Source organism: Berghia stephanieae, chromosome 5 (assembly GCF_034508935.2).
Source record: "Berghia stephanieae isolate SIO BIC M18660-M18661 chromosome 5, UCSD_Bste_1.3, whole genome shotgun sequence".
In the NCBI taxonomy this organism is placed as follows: Eukaryota; Metazoa; Mollusca; class Gastropoda; order Nudibranchia; family Aeolidiidae; genus Berghia; species Berghia stephanieae.
This window is the reverse complement of record NC_088364.1, coordinates 65734471-65759386: the sequence shown is the minus strand read 5'-3', so window position 1 is coordinate 65759386 and position 24916 is coordinate 65734471. Positions and strand designations below refer to the sequence as shown.

At 37.0% G+C, this 24916-nt stretch overlaps 1 protein-coding gene across 4 annotated transcripts in view; it reads left to right on the top strand.

Annotated features, from left to right (window-relative positions):
* The first annotated feature begins 6059 nt into the window (after positions 1 to 6059).
* The window catches only part of LOC144973424 (acyl-coenzyme A synthetase ACSM3, mitochondrial-like), a 32839-nt gene continuing 13982 nt past the window's right edge, over positions 6060 to 24916 (top strand). For 2 of the 4 annotated variants that reach the window (XM_078915867.1, XM_078915865.1), the window contains exons 1-14: positions 6060 to 6366; positions 7494 to 7723; positions 8149 to 8252; positions 9033 to 9145; positions 9903 to 10021; positions 12071 to 12132; positions 13163 to 13217; positions 14831 to 14952; positions 15232 to 15388; positions 16427 to 16555; positions 17133 to 17207; positions 17636 to 17821; positions 22710 to 22837; positions 23658 to 23757. In XM_078915867.1, the coding sequence (XP_078771993.1) occupies positions 7496 to 7723; positions 8149 to 8252; positions 9033 to 9145; positions 9903 to 10021; positions 12071 to 12132; positions 13163 to 13217; positions 14831 to 14952; positions 15232 to 15388; positions 16427 to 16555; positions 17133 to 17207; positions 17636 to 17821; positions 22710 to 22837; positions 23658 to 23757 (1578 nt within the window). In that variant the 5' untranslated portion in view covers positions 6060 to 6366; positions 7494 to 7495. Of the gene's footprint in view, positions 6381 to 7493; positions 7724 to 8148; positions 8253 to 9032; positions 9146 to 9902; positions 10022 to 12070; positions 12133 to 13162; positions 13218 to 14830; positions 14953 to 15231; positions 15389 to 16426; positions 16556 to 17132; positions 17208 to 17635; positions 17822 to 22709; positions 22838 to 23657; positions 23758 to 24916 lie in introns of all 4 variants that reach the window. The other 2 variants (XM_078915868.1, XM_078915866.1) reach the window with 2 other exon arrangements.

The window sequence follows — 24916 nt, the reverse complement described above, 5'->3', positions numbered from 1 at the left end:
GGGAAAGAATTCTACGATAAGTGAGCGAAATATATATAAGATATTCAGTTCAGAAAAATATCTCTCTGTGCCCAGATAAAAAAGCTCCATGGAGTTCTCTTACGAAGTCGAAACATTGACAAGAGATATTGATTTCAAATATTATTCAACACTTGAATCATCAATTTTGAGTTGATCGACGTATCATCACTGTCACTGAACGGACAGCAGCCATACTAGTTGAAATATAATACATGAGTATTTATATAATGCAACATCGACTTAAAATGCTAAAAAAAGCTTTGCAGCGGATCCATAGCCAACAGGAATTGATAGTAATAATGATGATGATGATGATGATGATGATGATGATGATGATGATGATGATGATGATGATGATGATGATGTGTTTTAGCATAAGTACCGGTACAGTTGAGCTCAATGCGCTTAATAAACAAATTTATTCATCATTATTATACAAATGCATGGTTTTATAAAGAATGTAAGAAGACCAAGGAATTTACCCAATGGAAACCGTACGGCGCTCTTATTGGCTAACCAACCAGCGGCCCCGATTAGAAAAATATCCGCCATTGAGACATTGGCTGGGAATCGCGTTACTATAGTAAACAAGCGCTGATCGGCCGTTCATGAAATCTAAGAAAATAACTTCCTGCTCGCTCGTTTAACTCAAAATGATTCAAAACGGTGTCTCTAAAATGATATAAATGTGACTTCTTAAGGTTTTCTTCACGGTCAAAACCACATTCTATTAATGATTACGTCCTTGGCAAAAAGGAATATTGACAGGTCGACCGAGAGTTGAACTCGTCAGACGACAAACATCAATGTTAAGTGTAGAGAGAGTCAAGCTCTTGTTTGTCTTGTCCTGGTCTATATAGAGAAAAGGATAAATAGTATAGCCCCGTGTGTGAGTGGTTATGTGAGTTATGTTTTTAAATTGTTTCTGTTGTTTATGTGTGTAGGGATGACTCTCTCAGTGAGTCTCACACTCACTGCATCATCATAGCAAAGGGACCCAACTTTAAATTTGGCTCACAGGAATTTCAGACACCACTCGTAGGAATTTCAATGCCGAAAGAGGAATTCCCGCACACAAGAAAAAGGAATTGGAATGGTATTTGGCATACATATTGTATATTATCTCGTTCTAAATAGATAACTGATTAGAATTATTTTATGATATATAAACACAATGCCAAATACAGTTCCGAAGTTTCATTATTTCAAAAGAAGTAAAGCTCCAAAACCTAATTATGGTAGTGATTGTAGTTCTGGTGGTAGTGAGGATGATGTGGTGTTGGTGATTGTAGTAGTAGTGGTGTTGATGATGATGTGGTGGTGGTGGTTGCAGTTGTAGTAGTAGTGATAGTGATGATGATGTGGTGGTGGCTGTAGTAGTAGTGGTAGTGATGATGATGTGGTGGTGGTGGTTGTAGTAGTAGTTGTAATGGTGATGATCTGGTGGTGGTGGTGGTTGCAGTAGTAGTGGTCGTGATGACGATGTGGTTGTGGTGGTTTTAGTAGTAGTGGTAATTGTAATAATATGGTGGTGGTGGTGGTTGTAGTGGTAGTAGTAATGATGATGATATGGTAGTGGTGGTGGTGGTTGCAGTAGTAGTGGTAGTGATGATGATGTGCTGGCGGTGGTATAGTTGTAGTGGTAGTGATAATGATTTGGTGCAGGTGGTTGTAGTAGTAGTGATGATATTGTGGTGGTGGTTGTAGTAGTAGAGGTAGTGATGATGATGTGGTGGTGGTTGTTGTAATAGTGGTGGTAGTGATGGTGTAGTAGTAGTGGTAGTGATGATGATGGAGTGGTGGTGGTTGTAGTAGTGATGATGATGTAGTGGTGGTGTAGTGGTAGTGATAATGATATAGTGGTGGTGGTTGGTGGTGGTGGTGGTTGCAGTAGTAGTGGTAGTGATGACGATATGGTTGTGGTGGTTGTAGTAGTAGTGGTAGTGATGATGATGTGCGAAGGGTGGTACAGTTGTAGTGGTAGTGATAATGATGTGGTGCTGGTGGTTGTAGTAGTAGTGGTAGTCATGATATTGTGGTGGTGGTTGTAGTAGTAGAGGTAGTGATGATGATGTGGTGGTGGTTGTTGTAATAGTGGTGGTAGTGATGGTGTAGTAGTAGTGGTAGTGATGATGATGGAGTGGTGATGGTTGTAGTAGTGATGATGATGTAGTGGTGGTGTACCCTAGTGGTAGTGATAATGATATAGTGGTGGTGGTTGTAGTAGTTGTGGCAGTGATGAAGTGGTAATGGTGGTTGTAGTAGTAGTGACGGTGATGATGTGGTGGTTGGAAAACACATTTCCAAATATTATAATACACGATTACACACATTCTCTAACTTCATTTTTTGACAGCTTTATTGAAGCATAAATATACGCAACAGTTCTGAACCATTTTATTGTGGCTTTTGATATTGTTAGTTGTTTTTCTTGTGTCGTTATGTTGACATAGAGACCGAATGAATGGTAATGGTTACATTCCCAGCCCATGATATAATGGCGCTGAATGCTTTCATTGGTGGACAATAGAGAATAAAAATTTTTTTTTTTTCGCGGCGGTGGTGGGGTTTGAACCTGCGACCTTATTGGTACGACAACTCCGCCTGGCAGGTGAGAGCGTGGCTCTACCGTGTGAGCTATCCACGAACACAAAAATATTCGTTTCAAACCCAAAGTCATTTCTAGATCCCTCTCTCACCCACTTCTTGAGATCGCCGATTCGTTCACCACCATCGCGAAGTAATTTTGACCAGCAGTTAAGCTTAATAGCCAATATTCTCATCACAAACATATAACATATAAACGATTGAGACATTGAGTATGCTCCGGTGTATGGGGTGAATTTTTAATTCAGAAAAGTGAGTGGAGCAGGCACTTATGTTGGTAACAACAAGATATGAAGTGAGTAGAAAAGTGCCAGAAGACAATAGAGAATAAAATTATTTATTTTTTTTCGCGGCGGTGGTGGGGTTTGAACCTGCGACCTTATTGGTACGACAACTCCGCCTGGCAGGTGAGAGCGTGGCTCTACCGTGTGAGCTATCCACGAACACAAAAATATTCGTTTCAAACCCAAAGTCATTTCTAGATCCCTCTCTCACCCACTTCTTGAGATCGCCGATTCGTTCACCACCATCGCGAAGTAATTTTGACCAGCAGTTAAGCTTAATAGCCAATATTCTCATCACAAACATATAACATATAAACGATTGAGACATTGAGTATGCTCCGGTGTATGGGGTGAATTTTTAATTCAGAAAAGTGAGTGGAGCAGGCACTTATGTTGGTAACAACAAGATATGAAGTGAGTAGAAAAGTGCCAGAAGACAATAGAGAATAAAAATTTTTTTTTTTTTTTTCGCGGCGGTGGTGGGGTTTGAACCTGCGACCTTATTGGTACGACAACTCCGCCTGGCAGGTGAGAGCGTGGCTCTACCGTGTGAGCTATCCACGAACACAAAAATATTCGTTTCAAACCCAAAGTCATTTCTAGATCCCTCTCTCACCCACTTCTTGAGATCGCCGATTCGTTCACCACCATCGCGAAGTAATTTTGACCAGCAGTTAAGCTTAATAGCCAATATTCTCATCACAAACATATAACATATAAACGATTGAGACATTGAGTATGCTCCGGTGTATGGGGTGAATTTTTAATTCAGAAAAGTGAGTGGAGCAGGCACTTATGTTGGTAACAACAAGATATGAAGTGAGTAGAAAAGTGCCAGAAGACAATAGAGAATAAAAATTTTTTTTTTTTTTTTCGCGGCGGTGGTGGGGTTTGAACCTGCGACCTTATTGGTACGACAACTCCGCCTGGCAGGTGAGAGCGTGGCTCTACCGTGTGAGCTATCCACGAACACAAAAATATTCGTTTCAAACCCAAAGTCATTTCTAGATCCCTCTCTCACCCACTTCTTGAGATCGCCGATTCGTTCACCACCATCGCGAAGTAATTTTGACCAGCAGTTAAGCTTAATAGCCAATATTCTCATCACAAACATATAACATATAAACGATTGAGACATTGAGTATGCTCCGGTGTATGGGGTGAATTTTTAATTCAGAAAAGTGAGTGGAGCAGGCACTTATGTTGGTAACAACAAGATATGAAGAGAAAAAATTTTTATTCTCTATTGTCTTCTGGCACTTTTCTACTCACTTCATATCTTGTTGTTACCAACATAAGTGCCTGCTCCACTCACTTTTCTGAATTAAAAATTCACCCCATACACCGGAGCATACTCAATGTCTCAATCGTTTATATGTTATATGTTTGTGATGAGAATATTGGCTATTAAGCTTAACTGCTGGTCAAAATTACTTCGCGATGGTGGTGAACGAATCGGCGATCTCAAGAAGTGGTGAGAGAGGGATCTAGAAATGACTTTGGGTTTGAAACGAATATTTTTGTGTTCGTGGATAGCTCACACGGTAGAGCCACGCTCTCACCTGCCAGGCGGAGTTGTCGTACCAATAAGGTCGCAGGTTCAAACCCCACCACCGCCGCGGAAAAAGAAAAAAAAAAAAAATTATTCTCTATTGTCTTCTGGCACTTTTCTACTCACTTCATATCTTGTTGTTACCAACACAAGTGCCTGCTCCACTCACTTTTCTGAATTAAAAATTTCATTGGTGGACACTTTTTAGGCTCCGTACGTATTCTCATTCGTTTAATTCTATGAAGAAGACACATAGAAAGCATGAATGAGACAATAATGTAATAGATCTTTAACTAATTGAATGAACAAGTAACAATATAGATACTAGAGAAAGGAACATTAAAAGACGGTGTGAAGAACGTAACAGTAAAATTGCCCATAGTGCAACTTTATTATCATATCATGTATGGAAGCCAGTGCTGGGATTACCCGCCCAAATCATTACCCGGGTATTACCCGGGTAGTGGTCGGATTACCCGGGTACCCGCGAGTACCCGTGGCAGGAGTGACTTTTTGACCAAAAAAAATGTTTTTGTGAAAGGGGGGGGGGGGGGGGGGGGGTCCTTTTTATTCTTTAAATTTTTTAATGTTTTTATTCTTTAATTTTTTTTTATTCAGTTATTATTTATTATTTATTACAACAAATGAAACGAAAGTAAGAAACAAGGATTATTAATTACAATGAAACCAAAATAAATAAATAAATAAATAAATTTTAAAAATACCTGAGATTCCTTTAAAAGATAAGAACTAATATAGTCTTAATCTGTTGATTCCAAAATTGAATCAAATGTGTGTTAACAAATAAAACAAAAAAATCAATGTAGTTGAAAAATAAAAGAGGAAAATCTTTTGAAAAAAAGGTCATGTGAATGTAAATATGTAAGATCAAAATTGTATTACATCCAATTATCACTCAGTTCGGTTTCCATTTGTTGAAGCGGGTACCCGCTACCCGTCCCTTTTACTCGAGTACCCGGTTTAACTTTATTACCCGCGAGTACCCGCGGGTACCCGGGTACCCGCCCAGCACTAGTAGGTAAAGCAAAACAAACCAGGGTTGCCAGTTTGGCATTTTAAATGCCAGATTCCAAAAATCTGGCATTTTTGAAAACCGTTTGGCATTAGAAAAATCATTTGGCATTTGGCATTTTCATTTGGCATTTTCTTTTCTTGTATATTATACTTCAAATGACACCTTTTCTTAATTAAGTTTCATAAGAAACACGAAACAGTTAGTTTTCTTAATTGTCAATAATTATTTAACTGTTTACGTATTTACCTTTCATGTTAATGTATTTCTTTTTCACTCTTAATCTTAAAATCCAACCGTGGTGTAGTGGTTTAGCACTCCACTTAGTAGTCAGTTGGTAAAAAATTACCCCAACAGGAAATTTAGTATAATTATAATTCAAAAAAAAAAGAAAAGAAAAGAAAACACGCAAGCCACCAGGATATGATAGTAAATTGTCCATCAAAAGTGAGTAGTTTTCTTAGTGGGGGTGGGAGTCAACAGACTTTGGCATTTTTTTGAGTGTTTTGGCATTTTTTGAGTCTTCCCCTGGCATTTTGTTGAAAAATAATCTGGCAACCCTGAAGCACTCTGTGTGACCTGACAGGGCGGGTCAACTCAATTTTGTTGTCAACTTTCAATCCGATTTTGTTGGGGTTTTTTTTTTTAGCTTGTTAAGTAATGCTTAAGTTACTGTCAAATTGGACCAGTAATAATAATAACAGTTGACAGACTATGATTTATAAGAAGAGTGAGAAAAGAAGCTTATCTCATTGTTACTGCTTTCATACAAATCAAGGTTGCCCTGCCCGAACTTAAAAGGGAGAATAAAAGCCAAGGCCGTCGAGACAACCCGCTTACAAGTTGAGTCCTTGCAGGACAAGTTGGAAGTAGATATCTAAATGTTTGCATTTGTATTTGTATTCTTTTTTTCAGTAATTAAAAATATCAAATGAAAAAATATATCTCATTTTAAGTGCCCGAAATATATTATCAACTTCAACACACTTAGTCTTAGATTTAGACTAACACTACACTACACTACTAAACAGAAGACAACTGCCTGAAAACTGAATTATTTTTAAAAATCCTGATATATCCGTCCTTAGCCATACAGTTGTCACGATAAAATGACATTATCGAGGTTAAAATATTTTCAAGTCTTGTAACCGATCGCAATTATGGTAGGATTGATTTAACAGAATATACAATATTATCCGTTGGTTTTAGAGTATTTCCATTATCATTATCACAATAATTATTTTGGATATCAGACCTGCAAAAAGTACACGTCGGACATTATCAAGCCGAAGAGGACATGCACTGAAGATCAGAACGTATACAAAAGAGAACATTGACATTTGGTTTTCGTCAATCAGAAGCATTATATAAGGATTTAATGGGTCATTCATGTCCTGCATTATTGCATTCTTGATTTAAACAAAAACAACAACAAAAAAAAACAAAAAAAAACAAACAAACCAATAGTGCAGGTTCTATACACTTTTAGACCTTTACGGGAGGAATGTATATTGCAAGGAAATAATTATTTAGTTTGCCTTATAGAAACTGGGGGGCGAAGTGGCAGAGTGGTTAAGGCATTGCACTGTGATCCGGATGACCCGGGTTCGAGCCCCGCTTCAGGCACTTTCGTTATTTTGCAAGATTATTAACCCCCAATCTGCTCACTTGGACAACATGGGTGATTCCTGTTGACATCAGACATCTTGTTTGATGAGTTATCTATATTCCTTCGTGGACTGCCATAATTTAAAAAAAAAAATGGAAACTACTATCCTCATCATCATCCATCATGGCTTGTACTCTGGAGTATGTTGCTGGTCAGCTGTCTCCACGAATCACGATCCTCTGCGGTGCTCATGAAATCTGTGTTGCTTTTTAAGTCACAGTAAAAACTACTAACACACTTCTAAATTAAGGATTTATTGGTTTTTTTTTTTTGTGATGGATACTGAATTCCAAAGCTTATTTTATTCTTTCGATCCATTTTTTTCAGCAATGGCAATGTTAAGAAGAGCGTATTACCCAATCCAAACAATTTACAACAACCTAGTCCAGCACACAAGGAATCTGTCAGTCTCTCTCGTGGCCAGAAATGTTCAAATTCAAGAGTCAACTTTTCAGTTTGACAATTACGAAGACGGAGTCAAAAATTTCAATTTGCCAGTTCCGGAGTATTTTAACTTCTCTAAAGATATTATTGATCAATGGGCTCAATTTGAAAAGGTACACACACACACACACACACACACACACACACACACAAACACACTCACAGAGAGAGAGAGAGAGGTGGGGGGGGGGGGGGGGGGGGGGGGAGGAAGAGGCAGGGAGGGAGAGAATGACAGAGAGTGAAAGAGAGTGTGTGAGAGGCAGGGAGGGAGAAAATGAGAGATAATGAGATAGAGAGAGAAGAGGGAGAGATGAGAGAGAGCAGAGGGAGAGAAAGAGAGTGAGAGATAAAGAAAGAGAGAAGTTGGGGGTTGGGGGGGGGGGGGAGCAGGGAGTGAGAGAGATTCACTTTTTGACTTTGTTGATAACAATTGAAACAATTTGATAAAAGTTTGATTTTAGTCATGAAGAGTGGCCAGGTAATTGATGGCTGGAAATACAGTTTGTATTGTTTCCTCTCGTTCTTTCTCCAATTTTAGACAGGGAAGCGGTTGTCCAATACACCAGCATTCTGGTGGGTTGATGATGATTTTAAGACAGAAATCAAGTGGTCATTCCAGCAATTGTCATCTGCTTCCAAGAGGTATTTTATTCAACTCTCTCCATGAATGAATGGATCCTCCTTATCTTCTCTCCTGCCAACTTTTTATTTTTCATCTAAATTTACCTTTGTGTGGCAAGTGCCTTTATATTTCTAAATCTAAACTAAATCAACCTTTTATGACTTGTTCAATTATTTATTTATTAATTTTGTAAACCCTATCACTCCAAGGAGGGAAATTTATTTTTTTGATTGATATTAGGTTTTCTAGGTCACTACAGTGACTTGTTCTGTTCCAAGGCTACACCACATAGACGCTAACAGTCTACCCTAGAATTTGTTTTCGATGACTTTTATTCATCCCAAATATATTTAATGTAGTCATTATCATACCCAAGATGCTTTCAGCAATTCAGCTAGAAGAGGATTTGCTTGAGGCAGTTTTTTTTTAGAAGGGAACAGAATGATTTTGGAAGGGCTTGGATTTGAACTCACAACTCTACAAATTAGCTTCTATTGCCTGAACCATAAAACTGAATGACAGATTCAGATTTTCTGAATTTTTATTATTAATTCAGTGGAACATTTGATTTTGTTGAATTTAAAGAGTGATATCAATTATAATGCGTACTTGAAATGCTAGATCAAGACATTTTGATAAAGAACAAACTAGGGCTGTGTATCACACACTTAATGTTAACACAGCTTTTGCTATTTTTGTTTTTAATCATAGCCAGTTAGCACCAGTTTTTTTTTGCTAAAAAAGAAATTAATAAGTAAAACTAATGAACGTTTTTGCAAATTCTTCTCTCATCCTAACAGAATTGCTAATGCCCTTTCTAAAGGTTGTGGCTTGTCCAGAAGAGATAGAGTGATTGTCATCCTTCCTAAAGTACCCGAGTGGTGGCTGATAAACCTGGCATGCATTCGAGCAGGTGTGTCTTGTTATGGCCTTGTCTCCCAATGTTTCAGGACATTCTGGTTATTTATTTGCTTTTCAAGCTAAAAAAACAAAACAAAACAAACTTGAGCTTTTATATAGCGCAATATCCACTAAACATGCTCAAAGCGCTTTACAAAGGGTCCCTGCCCAACAGCAATACTTAATATGTAGGAAGAGACATGATGTCTGTTAGGCGACATTACAATTTTTTCCAACAGAGGCACCGTGGCTGATTGCGTATATTGCGATCAAACTCATATTGCGCCTCGAGTCGGTTGAAATTGGGGGTAAGGCGCTATACAAATGTAATTTATTATTTATTTATTATTATATCATGAATGCTGTGAGCTTGACAAGTATAAAGTGATATGAATGAGGGTAGAAATCATGAATTTTTGGGTAAAACAAAATATTTAGCTGGAAAATTATTTTTTTTTCATTGAATGTAGAAGGAATGAAATTGACGTCACTCAGCTCTTTGTTATTGTTTTAAGACAGCCATTGTAATGATTAGTTCTCATTAAATTATATCAATCAGGTTGTAAACGTTCAAGGTGACACATTGTTTTGTGCGTTGGTACATAATATCCTGCTGGTGGATGTTGTGAGTATTTTACATAAATGCATAGCATCAATAAATATTTCTCGTTTAATGTTTGTGGTAGGTCAGTGTTTTTGTGGGCTGAGACTAATGTAGACACTACGATAACCATCTTTTATTTTTTCCCCTTTCATGCATACACTTTTAGATCTGACCTTAAGTCCAGGGACAACATTACTCAGAGCCAAAGACATCAAGTTCAGACTGAACATCTCTGAGGCAAAATGCATTATCACATACCCTGAACTGGTTCAGTTTGTGGATGATGTGAGTTCATAATTTAATCAAGTTTGTAGTGATCATATAAGCCTTATTAAGCGCATCACTCTAATAAGCACAATCCCCCCCCCCCCCTCTCCAGGCTTGAGCATTTGAAAAGCACAACATCCATTAACAACCTCAAAATGCTTTACTAGGGGTCCCTAGCCAACAGCAACACTTAACATGCAGGACGAGGCATGAAGACTGTTGTTGCAATATTACAATGTTTCCTACAGAGACAACGCTGTGATAGCCACTCATTATAGGTTTTCATTATAAAACCTGAGTGCAGTGAGAGAATGTGAGAAAAGAGCCTTTTCCAAGGACTCAGCTATGTGCTGCTCAGAGTAGGACTGAACCCTGGACCTTCTGGTCCAAGGCAAGTGTCATGTCACAAGACCACAATCCGATTAACATCTTTTTAAAGAAATGAAAATGTTTATTAGAGTAGTACACAGACTTCCTCATTAACGATAGTAGTACTAACACTGCACGCCACCACACATATGGTAATACAGAAATAGTATTGTCTGTCAACACTCATAGTAGAGAGTGACTTGTGTAACCTGTCAATAAAATATGTGTGCGCATCGCCTAATGCTATTTAGCACACACCAAATGCGCAGTGTACCTTTCCTTTTGTTTTTAACTTTGTAACCTTGTATATATTTATCCAGATTGTGGAGTTCCTGATTAGAGAGATGCGACTGTGTATATACAATCCACTCCGGATAATCGCAACTCGGTTAATTGCAACTTTCGGTTAATCGCACCATTTCCCAAGAAACAGAATTAATTCTATATAAAAGTCACTGGTTAATTGCAACTAACTTTGGTTAATCTCAACAAATTTTCAACCTCTAAAGGAGGCAATTCATGGAATCAATCAAACAAAATCTCATGATTAGATTTCATCATGTGAAATCATGACACGTTGAAGAATCGAGAGTGGGTGGGATTTAATACTTCATTAGTGTGTCACCCCATTATTAGAGATAAAAGAGGCAGGGCTTTGCAGTTCGGGCTTGTGCGGTCATCTGTGACCATTAGACATGAGGCGAGTGGGTTGGGCGTGGTTTAGACAACAGGTAGACGATGACATTTGTGAGGAGAGACTGAGTGATGATATCCTTTGTTTAGTGATTAACAACTGTGCATTGTGGCCAATGGGTTTGGTGAGACCTCACTGTCTCTCATCACGGCTAATCTCTTGGACCCTTACAAATGTTGAGAACAAAATGTGAAAGTGAATCCAATCTTAAGATGTCGGCTTGCCTCAAATCTGATTTTGCTTGTCAAAATCTATACAGGGCTGTCATATATTTTTTTTATTCCAATCAAATTGCTCAGTCTGTGGTGGATAGAACAATGTTTACAACAACTGATTGGATTTACCATATTTGTGTAAAATGTTGCAATAGTGGGCAGGAAACTCAACTTCGGATAATTGCAACTTCGGTTAATCGCAACATTTTCGCTGATCCGAAGGTGTTGCGATTATCCGGAGTGGACTGTATATATATATGCGCACACATATTTTATTGACAGGTTACACAAGTCACTCTCTACTATGAGTGTTGACAGACAATATATATATACACAGTCGCATCTCTCTAATCCAGAACTCCACAATCTGGATGTCTCATTATCCAGACAGGTTGTCTGGGAACAGATTTTTCTTCTTCTTTATTTGTACACTTTAGGTGATTCCACAATCCGGATATCTCTGTAATCCGGACAAAATGCTGGAAATGGAGGAGTTTGGATTGGAGAGAAATGACTGTATATATTTATAATATTATCACAGTGTAATGTACATTCTGAGATATAACATAGAACAAATATTAGAGAAAGGAAATTAGTGTTTACTCTCATTTGTCCCACTGACTGTCATTCTCACAAAGACATCAGTGGCAGTACACTGGCTTATCAAAAAGCCTGAATGTTTTTCAGAGTACAAACATTTGTAATTTTGTTGTTTTCTCACACGACAAAATCTGACTTAATTCTCTATTTTTAACAAATGGATTTATTGTAATGTATTTTACTCCATAGGTCAGTGGAAGCACTCCATTGTTAAAGCATAAGATTGTTGTTGGAGAAAAGTCTGAGACGAGGTATTTTGGATTTTATTTATATGTAATTTGTATGTTATCTTACTGTATGTGGTTAAGATCCTATCAGTGATAGGTTTACGCTAATGTGTACTTATTAGCATATTCCAAATCTGATATCCCAAAATGTTATGGGCTCATTCATTGTTGTAATGGAAATACTCTCCAACTAACGCAAAATATTGTCCATTACATCAATGTTGAAACAAGCCCATAATTACTGGTTATTAGACCTGCAAATATGTGCATGTCGGTTTACGCCCATCTTGTAAAAGATGTTCATTACCCAATGACAGATCAGAAAACTTCTTATTTTGAAATCAGACAAGCTGGAAGTCAGTTTCATACATACACAAACCCTCAAAGTCATTATGAGCAAATGTGCATTGGGAGCAAAGACTTAGCATAGTATAGGCTGAAAAAAACAAAAAGGATGGCACTGAAATGACCTGAACGTGTTGCAAATGGCAAGTAACCCGTAAAAACAAGAACACAAATGAAAACAAAGAAAAAGTAATTTACCGTTGTGTTACTGGTTAAGTAAATATAAAAATGCTGTCTGTACCAGACTTAAATATGGCCTTGCCAAAACAGAGAAGAGCTTTTCTACGCATTTGAACCATGCAGTCATTATGATTTAAGACTGTGAGTTATTTTAAGATTAGAGGAAAAATGCTTTACTTTATAACAGCAAATAACAGTCGTAGTCATTATGAATTGAAAGGCAGGCTCTCATAAGCCTCTATGTATGTTTAAAAATTAAAATTAAAAAACAAAAATGTGCATAATCTCTCAGGAATGCACACATGATCATTAACAATTCTTACTCCTTTACGTAAGTGAAAATTTGTAATTCAAATCATACACTGGTGTGTGGTTTTGGAAGTGGTCATCAAGATTGGTCTTAACATTATTGACAGATTTTGAAATTAACCACAAGTTTTGATGGATTGTTCTATATGTCAATATTTGTAGGGTAAAGAAATCTTTTGGGGGGTTTTTTTTAACTTATCTTACTTGTCTTTTTCAACAGGCCTGGCTGGTTAAATTTCCAGAGTCTTGTCGAGAAAGCATCAGAAGAGTTTGAGGTAATTATGTTTATTTTTTTTTAGAGAAGATATGCTCATTGATGTCCATAGCATGAGATAATCTTTGTTGATAATATTTGAGAAATGCAAAAACATGTTTCGATTTGCCTTATAGATTATGCTGAAGACTTTTATGTTGAATTTTTGTAAAGTACAAAAACAAACAAAAACTAAAAAAATAACTAAGAAAAAAAAACAAAAAACAAACAGAAATAGCATTGTAAGGCAGTTAGTAAGAGATCTTAGACATGAAATGATAAATCAAATTAATAAACTTATTTACCATGGCCACTTCATGACATCAGATGAACGAAGCACTCAAGAGATTACAAGAAGAATTAACTTATCCAAAGACAGTTATAACAAACCTAAACCCATAAGTGCAACAGAAAAAGTTGTCCATAATTAGAATAGATGTTTCATGTGCATTGTCATATGGCTGCAAATGACAAAGATCGGTCTTGCCTATAAAGAGACCAATCTGAAAACATTTGGTTATGAGTTTCTGTGATATCAAAAGGAAAATGCTGAAACATAAAGAAAGAAAGTTAGAGAAAAATCATTGCTCCTGAAACATGATTCTACAGATGCATGATGTAAAAATATTTGAATAATGGAGTCTACATCATTGGTGTATTGTTATAAACTCATTCAAACAAATGAATAATGCAAAATAAAATTTTAGGGTATGTATACAGGAGAGGTGACATTGAAAAACTTCGATGACTGGAAAAATAGAGGGGATAAAATCTCATAGAAGGCGATGGATGACCAGAGCACTAAATCCAATCCTGAAAGTTGAGTTTTTCATCTGTGGAATTTTATTTGAATTATCACACCCATTCTAGAAAAAGGAATACTATTCTAAAAACAACTTAAGTCTCAAATTCTATTCTTTAGAGGGTCTCAATATCTCAGTTGGTAGAGCACTCCCTTCACACGCAAAGGATCGATCCCGGGTGCAATCGGAAATTTTTTTGTCCTTCCAGCGGTGATTTGGTAGCTAGGTCTGTCAGATCTGATGGCAAGTACTTTGCCTAGTGTCCTATCCAAAGGGTTGCAAGCAACTGCTATTGTCTGTTTCACATTATAGAAACCAGGATAAACTCTATCTCCATTGGATTTTTGGCTCTGAAGGACTACTTTATTGTTTTGACCATTTTTACTTTAAATTTAATTGTTGGAATCTAGTTCACCACAGCATAATACAGAATCAAGATAGTTAATCACATTCCTCAATTTGAAAGTATTTCTGTATGTCTCCCGTAATAAAATAGTTCCGAGTAGTATCGTCTCGGCCTCTACAACTCTGGATGTTAAGTGCTGTTTCAGTGAATACTGAGTAGAGGAATGTGTTATTGCGATTAGAGGTCTTATTTTTGACACTCCTCTGAGACTTTGTCATTGAAATGCATCTTGTTTTTGGTTATCTATACCGACTGTGCCTAGATTTCATAGTGCTATCGTAATATTTAATTTTACTGGAACTTATAAACCTTTAGTTTTGTTTTATGTTTCAACTTGTCTTATCTGATTCAATAGTTTTTTCATAGACACTTTCAACAGACACTTCATATCAACATTTACATGTATATCAACTTTTATCGCTTCAGACTTTCCCTACTCTTGCCTCTGATCCCATGACAATTTTCTTCACAAGTGGAACCACCGGCCCTCCTAAGATGTGTGAACATACTCATGTCAGCTATGGTCTTGGTCACACTTTAACTGCAAGGTTGGGAGTTTGTTGAAATTTGGTATTTGAATACCTGCCATTATCTTCTCTGTAATTCTTATCTTTTATGTCTTAAAATAGAAAAGACAATATGAAACTTTTGAGTCAGAAGATTAAAAACATCAAAATTTAGGAATAAAAATAAAGAAATGAAAGAATTGAAACATATGTGATGACCTGGTCAAGTTTAATTTTTTGCAGATGAGGGATTTTTAGTTCAAGTGTTTCATAACTCTAACAAAATCACTGTAGTACTATAATATTTTCTCTTTCCTACAGATACATGCTAATGGCGAATGTCAAGAGTGTAGTCTGGAATATGTCAGACACAGGATGGGCCAAGTCTGCTTGGAGTTCAATCTTTTCTCCGTGGCTACACGGCGCTTGTGTCTTTGTCTACAATTCTCATGCCTTTAACCCAGAAAAAACTTTGAAGGTATGGTAAAATGTTCAGGTTACGTCCATTTTTTTTGTATCGATATTCTTTTAATCTATTTATACTGGTGCTGAAACGACCTAAACGTGTCTCAAGGGCTGTAAAACCCTTAAAAACTTAAAACTTAAAAATCTATTCATGTTTTGAATCAAGCTAGTTATTTGATTTTTTAGATAACAATGAGATTAGGTGCATTATGATTTTAGATAACTTTTTCAAGGTTTCTGTCTCAATCTATTTAAATCCTTAGATTTGTTTATTCGTCTGAAGACATGATCTGATATCATATGGGCAAATTAATATGTCATGTATCAAAGTCTTGATAACTGGAAATGGAAAAAAAAATAATGGTACAACCAGCCTTAAATATTTAAAGGGTATAATTATTTTAATGTCTTGTTACCCAACGATATCTTCTTCTTCTTCTTCTTCTTCTTCTTCTTCTCTCTCTCTCTCTCTCTCTCTCTCTCTCTCTCTCTCTCTCTCTCTCTCTCTCTCTCTCTCTCTCTCTCTCTCTCTCTCTCTCTCTCTCTCTCTCTCTCTCTCTCTTTTTTTTTTTTTTTTTTTTTTTTTACAATTATATCAAAAAATTATTTGTGGTGAAATATCTCATAATAAAGATACCTTACTTACCTTACCTTACCTTACCTTACGGCAGTTCTGTCTCCCTACAGAGGATGAATGTCATGGAACGCCATTCTTCATGCTCAAGGGCCATTACCAAGCAGTCGATTATCTTTTTGCCAGTTGTTGTCTCCACATTTCTCATCCAGGTCTTCCTTGGTTTGCCCCATGCCTTTCTGCCAGCAACTTTTCCCTCTAGCACTGATTTTTGGATGGTGTTGTGTTTCCTAACATGTCTATAATAGTTCAGTTCTCTCATTTTCATTTCTGCCAGCAGTTTTCTGGACCTTTGGCCTGCATCAATAAGAACCAGAATGTTTTATTTCTTTCTGGTCCATGGTACTCTCAGATTTCTCTGGTATTCTTTTCCATATTGGCTACTCAAAAGTTATGAATGCTAAATTCAATCTCCAGGTGCTTTCGGAATACCCCGTGACAAATTTGTGCTGTGCTCCTACTGCCATGAGGGTACTCATCAAGCAGTCACTAGACAACTATAAATTCAAGGCATTAATCCACTGCATTTGTGCTGGAGAACCTGTTGTAAGTTATAGAAAAAAAACGATGAATTATCCTTTGTTTTGTTTCTTTGTTTAATCATTTATTTATTTGTTTTTTTAAACGTGAGCATTTATATAGAGCAATATCCATTAACTATGCTCAAAGCGCTTTACAAGGGGTCACTAGCCAACAGCAACACTGACCATATAGAATTATATGTGATGCCTTTTAGACGAAATTACAATTTGTTTTGAAAAATACAAAGTTGTTAATGGCCAGGTAGTTATTTTACACCCAGGAAATGTGAGAGAATGTGTGTCCTTTTCAAAGGACTCAATAATGCACTGCTCAGAGCGGGACTGGAACCCAGCATCTTCTGATCCAAAAGTATATGTCATACCACAAGACCCCATAGTTGCATTTATTCATTTATTTGTTCCAATTTTAGTTTGTTTTCTTCTGGAGGAGGAGCTTGATGCTGTATCAATAACCCCATGTCAAATGTTTTTCTTGTGAACTGGTATCTGCTCATTGTTGATCCTATTTTTTTTTTTTAATTTTGATTTCTTGTTTATTTTTAATTTTTATTATTATTATTATTATTATTTTGGGGAATCAGAACCCAGAGCTGAGGGAAAAATGGAGAATTGGGACAAACTTAGATGTTCACGAAGCCTATGGACAGACAGAGACTGTAAGTTAAGTGACATCATAGCTTTGCTGTTTATCTTTTCTCTATCTTCCTATATTTTCATTTTTTTTTAAAGTTGTGAAAAATTAAATAATATTATTTTTATGTGATTAAAAAAAACCCCAATCAAATATTAGAATAAAAGTTAAATAAATTGAACACTTATATAGTGCATTTCCATGGATTTATCTGAATTCACTTTACAGTCAATATTTTTTTCTGACCCCCCTGTCCTCCTAGCAGTGAATGGGTAGCTGAGTCTGTTAGATTTGATGGGAAGTACTTTGCGATAGACTAGCATCATATCCAAATGATAGCAAGTAATTGCTATTGTCCGTTTCACGCTATAGAAACTGGGATAGACTCTGAAGGAGGACTGATCTATTAAAACTTGGTATTAATAATTTCAAACAATATTTGATGTTTTTCAGACATTGGTGTGCACCCGGCCACCCTGCCTGCCTTACAAGCCTGGATCTATGGGAAAGACCTCTCCTGGTTTGGTGACACACATCGTTGATGAGGAAGGTCAGCGTATCCTTGACCCTATGAAGGAAGGAGACATTGCCATCAAGATCAAACCTCATCGACCAGTCGGTCTCTTCACAAAATACCTGGTAAGACTGAGTTATCAAGTGTTAAATAACTTAAATAAAGTTGGAAATGGCTTTGTGGTCTAGTGGTATGACACTCATATTCCAACTCATAGGTTGAAGATTTGAATCATGCTGTGGACTGTGATAAGTTGAGTCCTTGGAAAAGGTTCTGTTACTCACATTTTAAAGATTATCGAATAAATGCGTTTGGTGCATGATTCAGTCCTTAGATTAATAATGATGATAATAATAATAATAATAATGTCATGATATTGTTTACTGTTTAGAGATAGTTCTATTTGTCACTTAATGTTTGTAATTGATCTGTGTCTGTACTGTATTGTCTAACTCTTTGTGTTTTAATTTCTTTCCAGATCATGTCGATTTAAATGTTGAATAAAGCCTATATTTTGCATGGCAATCATTCGAATTACTTTCTAGCTTCACAACAATTTATTCAACATTTAACATGGAACGATTCCTTCGACCTGAGCGGTTCAGCGCTGAACCCAATACGCCTGATGCATCAAAGCAATGGAATCACTGGCTCTGTACATTTAACAACTTTCTCTCTTCGTTACCCGAACAGGCGACTGACAACAAACTCAATCTGCTCGTCAATTTCGTCGATCCTGTCGTCTACGAACATATTGCTGATTGTACTACATTCGATTCAGCTGTTGACGTTCTGAAGAACATATACGTGAAACCAAAAAACGAAATATTCGCGAGACACGTCTTGGCTACTACAAAGCAAGAACCAGATCAATCCCTCGATCAGTTCCTTCAAAAGTTGAAGAGACTTGCCAAAGAATGTGATTTTAAAGCTGTTACTGCTGATAAGAACAAGGATGACTTTATCCGAGATGCTTTCATCTGTGGTCTCTCTTCTAATCAGATCAGGCAGCGACTCCTCGAGAATAAGACAATCGAACTTATGGCCGCTTATGAACAGGCTCGATCCTTGGAGATGGCTGAAAAACACTCTCAGAACTACAGCACACCAACTACTGTGCCATGTGGCAGCACTGCTCCTCCGCCCTCTGAAAAGGAACTTGACTCATTCAATGCTTCAGTCACGAACTCGAAATGCTTTTTCTGCGGATACCAACGACATCCTCGATCAAAATGCCCTGCTAGAGAGGCGCTGTGTAAAAGTTGTGGAAAAAAAGGGCATTTTCAAAAGGTATGCCAGTCAAAAAGTAAAAACGAATATGCATCTGCGGCAGACCCGAATACACTCAGTTCAGCCTTTTCAGCCGCGGCTCCCGCTAGTCTCTACAGAGCTGTTATTGACGTGAAATTGTTTAACAAGCCCGTTAAAGCGTTGATAGACACCGGAAGCTCAGAGAGTTTCATTTCAACAGAGATCGCACAAAGTCTCCAATTGAAGATTTTCAAATCAAAGAAAGAAATCTCCATGGCGTCTACTAATCTTTCCAGTACAACCAAGGGTCATTGTTTTGTCTCTTTGGAATACCAGGGACGTTTCTATGAGATTGTGAAATTTTCCATCCTGTCAGGGTTGTGTTCGGACTTGATTTTAGGCCATGACTTTCTTGAACAGCATGATGGAGTTCAAATATCCTTCAAAGGATCAAAGCCTACTTTCTCCGTTTGTAGTCTCACTGCTGCAAAAATCGAACCTGTTTCTCTTTTCAAGAATCTCCTTCCAGAAGTCAGACCTATTGCAACAAAATCAAGACGATTTTCATTACCAGACAAGCAATTCATTGACTCTGAGGTTAAGAAACTTCTTGACGAGGATGTGATCGAACCATCTGATTCTCCATGGCGAGCGCAGGTATTGGTGACAACTAACGAACGACACAAGAAACGCATGGTTGTGGACTATAGTCAGACCATCAATCGCTTCACTCTACTCGATGCATATCCACTTCCAAACATTAATGAAATGATTGAAACAATTTCAAACTACAGTGTCTATAGCACCCTCGATTTGCAAAGTGCTTACCACCAGATCCCAATAAAAGACGAGGAGAAACTGTATACGGCTTTTGAGGCCAGTGGAAATCTCTACCAATTCAAGCGAATTCCCTTTGGAGTCACTAACGGAGTGGCTTGCTTTCAGCGCATCATTGATTCCATTATTCGAGATGAGAAACTGAGTGACACATTTGCTTACTTAGACAATGTGACAATCTGTGGCAGAAATCAGCAAGAGCATGATGAAAACCTTGTGAAATTTCTCAGGTGTGCCAAAGAATATAATATAACATTCAATGAAAGTAAGACTATCCAGTCTGTTAGACAAATCAAGTTACTTGGATTTCAGGTGTCCAAAGGTTGCATTCAGCCAGACCCTGACCGATTACGGCCACTGAGAGAACTTTCAGATCCTCACAATATCAAATCTCAACAGAGAGTGATTGGAATGTTTGCATACTACTCATCCTGGATACCTCATTTCTCGGATAAAATACACCCACTGGTCCAAAATACCACCTTTCCATTGTCAGGAAAAGCCAAGGACTCGTTTGATCTTTTGAAAAAGGAGATTGAAAACGCTGCTGTTGTGACAATTGACCACAACGCTCCTCTAGTTGTAGAAACCGACGCTTCTGAAATTGCAATCGCAGCAACACTAAATCAAGGTGGACGTCCTGTGGCTTTCTTTTCAAGAACTCTGAACCACAGTGAAAAGAAGCATTCTTCTGTTGAAAAAGAGGCTTACGCTATTGTGGAAGCCCTTCGAAAGTGGAGGCACTATCTTCTAGGAAAGCATTTCAAACTTGTGACAGATCAGAAAAGCGTTGCCTTTATGTACGGAAATTCTGCAAAAGGAAAAGTCAAAAATGATAAAATCCAAAGATGGAAGATTGAACTGTCAAGCTACAGTTATGACGTTGTGTATCGACCTGGAAAAGACAATGTAGCGGCTGACGCATTTTCAAGGGAGTTCTGCTCATCTACTGGTTCAGATTTAGAAACTTTAAAAAGCCTTCACGACTCACTCTGCCACCCTGGAATTGCAAGGATGAACCATTTTGTCAGGTCAAAGAATCTCCCATATTCCGTGGATGAAATACGAACAATCTGCAACAACTGTAGGGTTTGTCGTGAGCTAAAACCTTCATTCTACAAACCGCAGAACCTCAAAGTGGTCAAAGCAACTCAACCATTCGAGCGTTTGAGTGTTGATTTCAAGGGTCCCTTGCCGTCATCGTCCAAAAATCGGTATCTCCTAACAGTTATTGATGAATATTCTCGCTTCCCTTTTGCGTTCCCATGCTCTGATATGAGCTCATCAACTATCATCAAGTGCTTGTGTCAATTGTTCTCATTGTTTGGAATGCCTATTTCAATACATTCTGACAGAGGTGCTAACTTCATGTCAAGTGAGCTTCAAGATTTCTTGTGCAAAAAGGGTATCGCCTCAAGCCGAACGACCCCATACAATCCCCGGGGAAATGGACAAGTAGAACGTCTGAATGGAACCCTTTGGAAAACTATCACGTTAGCCCTGAAATCACGTGGTTTGAATGTTAGTCAATGGGAGTCAGTGCTTCTTGACTCTCTCCATTCAATAAGATCACTCTTATGCACTGCGACAAATGAGACTCCTCATGAACGAATCTTCCGCTACAATAGAAAGTCAAGCACTGGTACAACACTTCCTAGCTGGCTGACTACTCCAGGAACTGTTTTGATGAGGCGTCATGTAAGAGCCTCAAAATACGAACCATTGGTGGACGAAGTGGAACTGTTGGACGCTAATCCGCTCTATGCCTACGTCCGACTTCCTGATGGTAAAGAAACTACTGTGGCTTTGCGTCACTTAGCCCCTGCTGGTGAAATGACTACTGCCCAACCCTCCAATGAAGAATCAACCATGGCGTTTGACAACACGAGCGTAACTCCACCTTTTCAACCTGTTCAAAAGAATGTGGGAAACGATATTTTACCTGAAACTGTTCTAGAACAGCTTGATGTACAAACTGTGGAAGCGGGTGTAGTGCAAAAATCTGCCTTGGACGAACCATCAGTCTCTGATCCTAACAATCCTAATGAGCTTTCTACTCAAAACGAATCCCGTTCAAACTCCAGAACGAGTGGCTTCATTCGGACGAGACCATACAGTTTACGAAATAGAGAAGCATAATTTGAAATCTCTTGCCACATGCAAGGGGGGAAGAATGTCATGATATTGTTTACTGTTTAGAGATAGTTCTATTTGTCACTTAATGTTTGTAATTGATCTGTGTCTGTACTGTATTGTCTAACTCTTTGTGTTTTAATTTCTTTCCAGATCATGTCGATTTAAATGTTGAATAAAGCCTATATTTTGCATGGCAATCATTCGAATTACTTTCTAGCTTCACAACAAATAATAATAATAATAATAATAATAATAATAATAATAATAACAACATATTATAATAAATTTATATAACGCCTAATTACCATCAGGGGGTCCCGATAACTCAGTTGGTAGAGTACTCGCTTCACAAGCAAAGGGACTGGCAGAAAGTATTTTGCGATAGACTAGTGTCCTATCCAAATGGTAGCAAACAATTAATTGCTATTGTCCACTTGACACCATAGAAACCGGGATAAACTCCAGCTCTGTACAGGACTGGTATCCCTGTTTTGAGGTTTATTGCTTTCTACACGTTGTGTATCATGAGTCTTGTTCATTTGTAGAAGTCATCAGAGTCTTAGATATGTTGTATTAAATGGGTTGTTATTTTGTAGGCATTTCACTCTCTTTACATTTATTTACATGTCTATCTATTCATTTCTTAGTTTATTTGTTTGGTTTTTTAAAATAATCTGTTTATTACTATTTTATATATGTTTTAAATGATTAATTAATCTAATTATTTATTTATTTATTTCTCATTGATTTATTGGTATTATTGTTTTTTAAAAATCAATTTATCCATAGAATGATCCTCAAAAAACAGCTTCTGTATTCAAGGGAGACTACTACTTATTAGGAGATCGCGGCTGCATGGATGAGGATGGCTATTTGTATTTTGTCAGTCGATCTGATGATGTCATCGTTTCATCTGGGTAGGTCTTGATTTAAGGGATATTTTATTTAATCATTTGCTTTATAGCCAGTCAAATGATAGTGTGATGTATTTTACAAAATTGTTATTTTTAACATTATCTTCAAGTTTGTGACTTACTCGACTCGACTTATTCCAACTCTAGCAGTAACTTGGGGACATGATTTGAGATTTGAGATTCCTTGATCAAACCTCAATTGTCACACACAATCATTTTTCCTAACTGAAATTTGATCCTGGAATAAGTTTTCACAAAGTGAAGTAGGAGAGCATGACATTGCATTTTTTAAAAAAAGAGCTGATAAAGTGAAATTTGAAAAATGGATGTGAATATGTGTTGAGTGATTGTTGTTAAATCCTTATTGTTAAATATGTGATTGCTTCACCAGAGGTGGTGTGCTGTTTTAAGGCAGTAGAAGAAGATTCTTGTTTGTATACTATTATTTAAGCAAAATGTATTTTGTTTTGATGTTTAATTTTGACTATCTGTGTTCGTAATGTATTTCATTATCTGTAAAGGGCTTTGAGATGTTTGGTTCATGAAAAGTGCTCAACAAGTGTGATTTTTGAATTTATTATTATTATTATTATTATTATTATTATTATTATTATTATTATTATTATTATTATTATTATTATTATTATTATTATTATTATTATTATTATTATTATATTTTTTGAATGGACATGTTTCCTTGATCAGTTCTCTGTAGTTTTTCTCTTCTTGTCTTGGCATTTGACATGGAGGATGTGTTGGATTCTGTGAAGACATTCATTTGATGAAGTTTTAAAGTTTGTACTTATGATTTATTTATTTTCAGTTACCGTATTGGCCCCTTTGAGGTGGAGAGTGCCTTGTTGGAACATCCAGCAGTTTTAGAGTCTGCAGTTGTCAGCAGTCCAGATGACATTCGTGGAGAGGTAAGAGTAGGAGGATAAAATTAGAATTGTAAATGAAGGTCAAATCATGCATGAAACAGCTGTGTCCAAATTGTTTTGTAACAACCACATTCTGTAGGTAATTATTGCATGTAACTACATACTACCAATGATTGCTCGGAGATTATGCATTACTTATTCTGGGTGGGGTTCCATTGTGGGGAGGGTGGCACTTATTGTAAGTTCTATCCCCTTACATCTGTTTTCCAATTTACTTTCTGTCTTTGTCTTGGAATGAGATTACTTGGTTTTGTCCTGGCCCTGGCTGGAGTCCTGGGCTGGGAGGGAAACAGTCAAATGTATAGTTATTGTTTTGGGAGATGATGTTTTTTTCCCTTGTAAATCATCTGTTATGTATTGTTAAATTTATTATTTTGATTGTGTAATATAAACATTTGAGTGTACTCCTCTTAGTTGAATCCTGTACTGGTGTCCAGATGGGACTTTTATGTGATCTCAAACAGTACATTGATGGTATTCTCTTGTAATCTACATCTGATTCCTATTTGTTCCCAGTTCCCCTTTGTCTTACTTTTTCTTGGGTGCTTTTAATTGTATTTCTAGAATTTGTCTATCCCATTTTCTTCCTTTTTACTGGCACTGATATAATCTAAATGTGTTGCAAGCGCTGTAAAACCCTTAAAAACAAAACAAATAGCACGCATTACTTATTCATTAATGCGTTTTCTGTATTTTTTATTTGTATCAAAGATCAACAGAAATAGGGTGAAAAAGCTTGAATGAATTGTTTTTATTTTTTTTTTTCTCCAATGAATGATTTTAAAATATTTTCGATTTGAGGGGAACTTGTCAAACCTTTTTAAAAATTGAGACAATTTGGCATTGGTAAATGATTGATTTTGTAACTCCTGCTCATAGTTATTCTTTTGATATCATGTCCTCCACACTTATAACCTCTCTCCACTCAGGTTTGAATGAGTATTAAACTAAAGGCAATGAATGGATTAGTTTTCGCTATGATATGATGTGAGACCCACCATCTCAAAACGGGAATATATCAGGATTAATCAAACCCCGAAAAGTCAATTTAGAATAAAAAGGATGAGAAATACCAATTTATGAATAGAGATTAACCCCAAGTTTTCGTGTTTGTGTTTATGAATTCAATTTCAAGCACCTC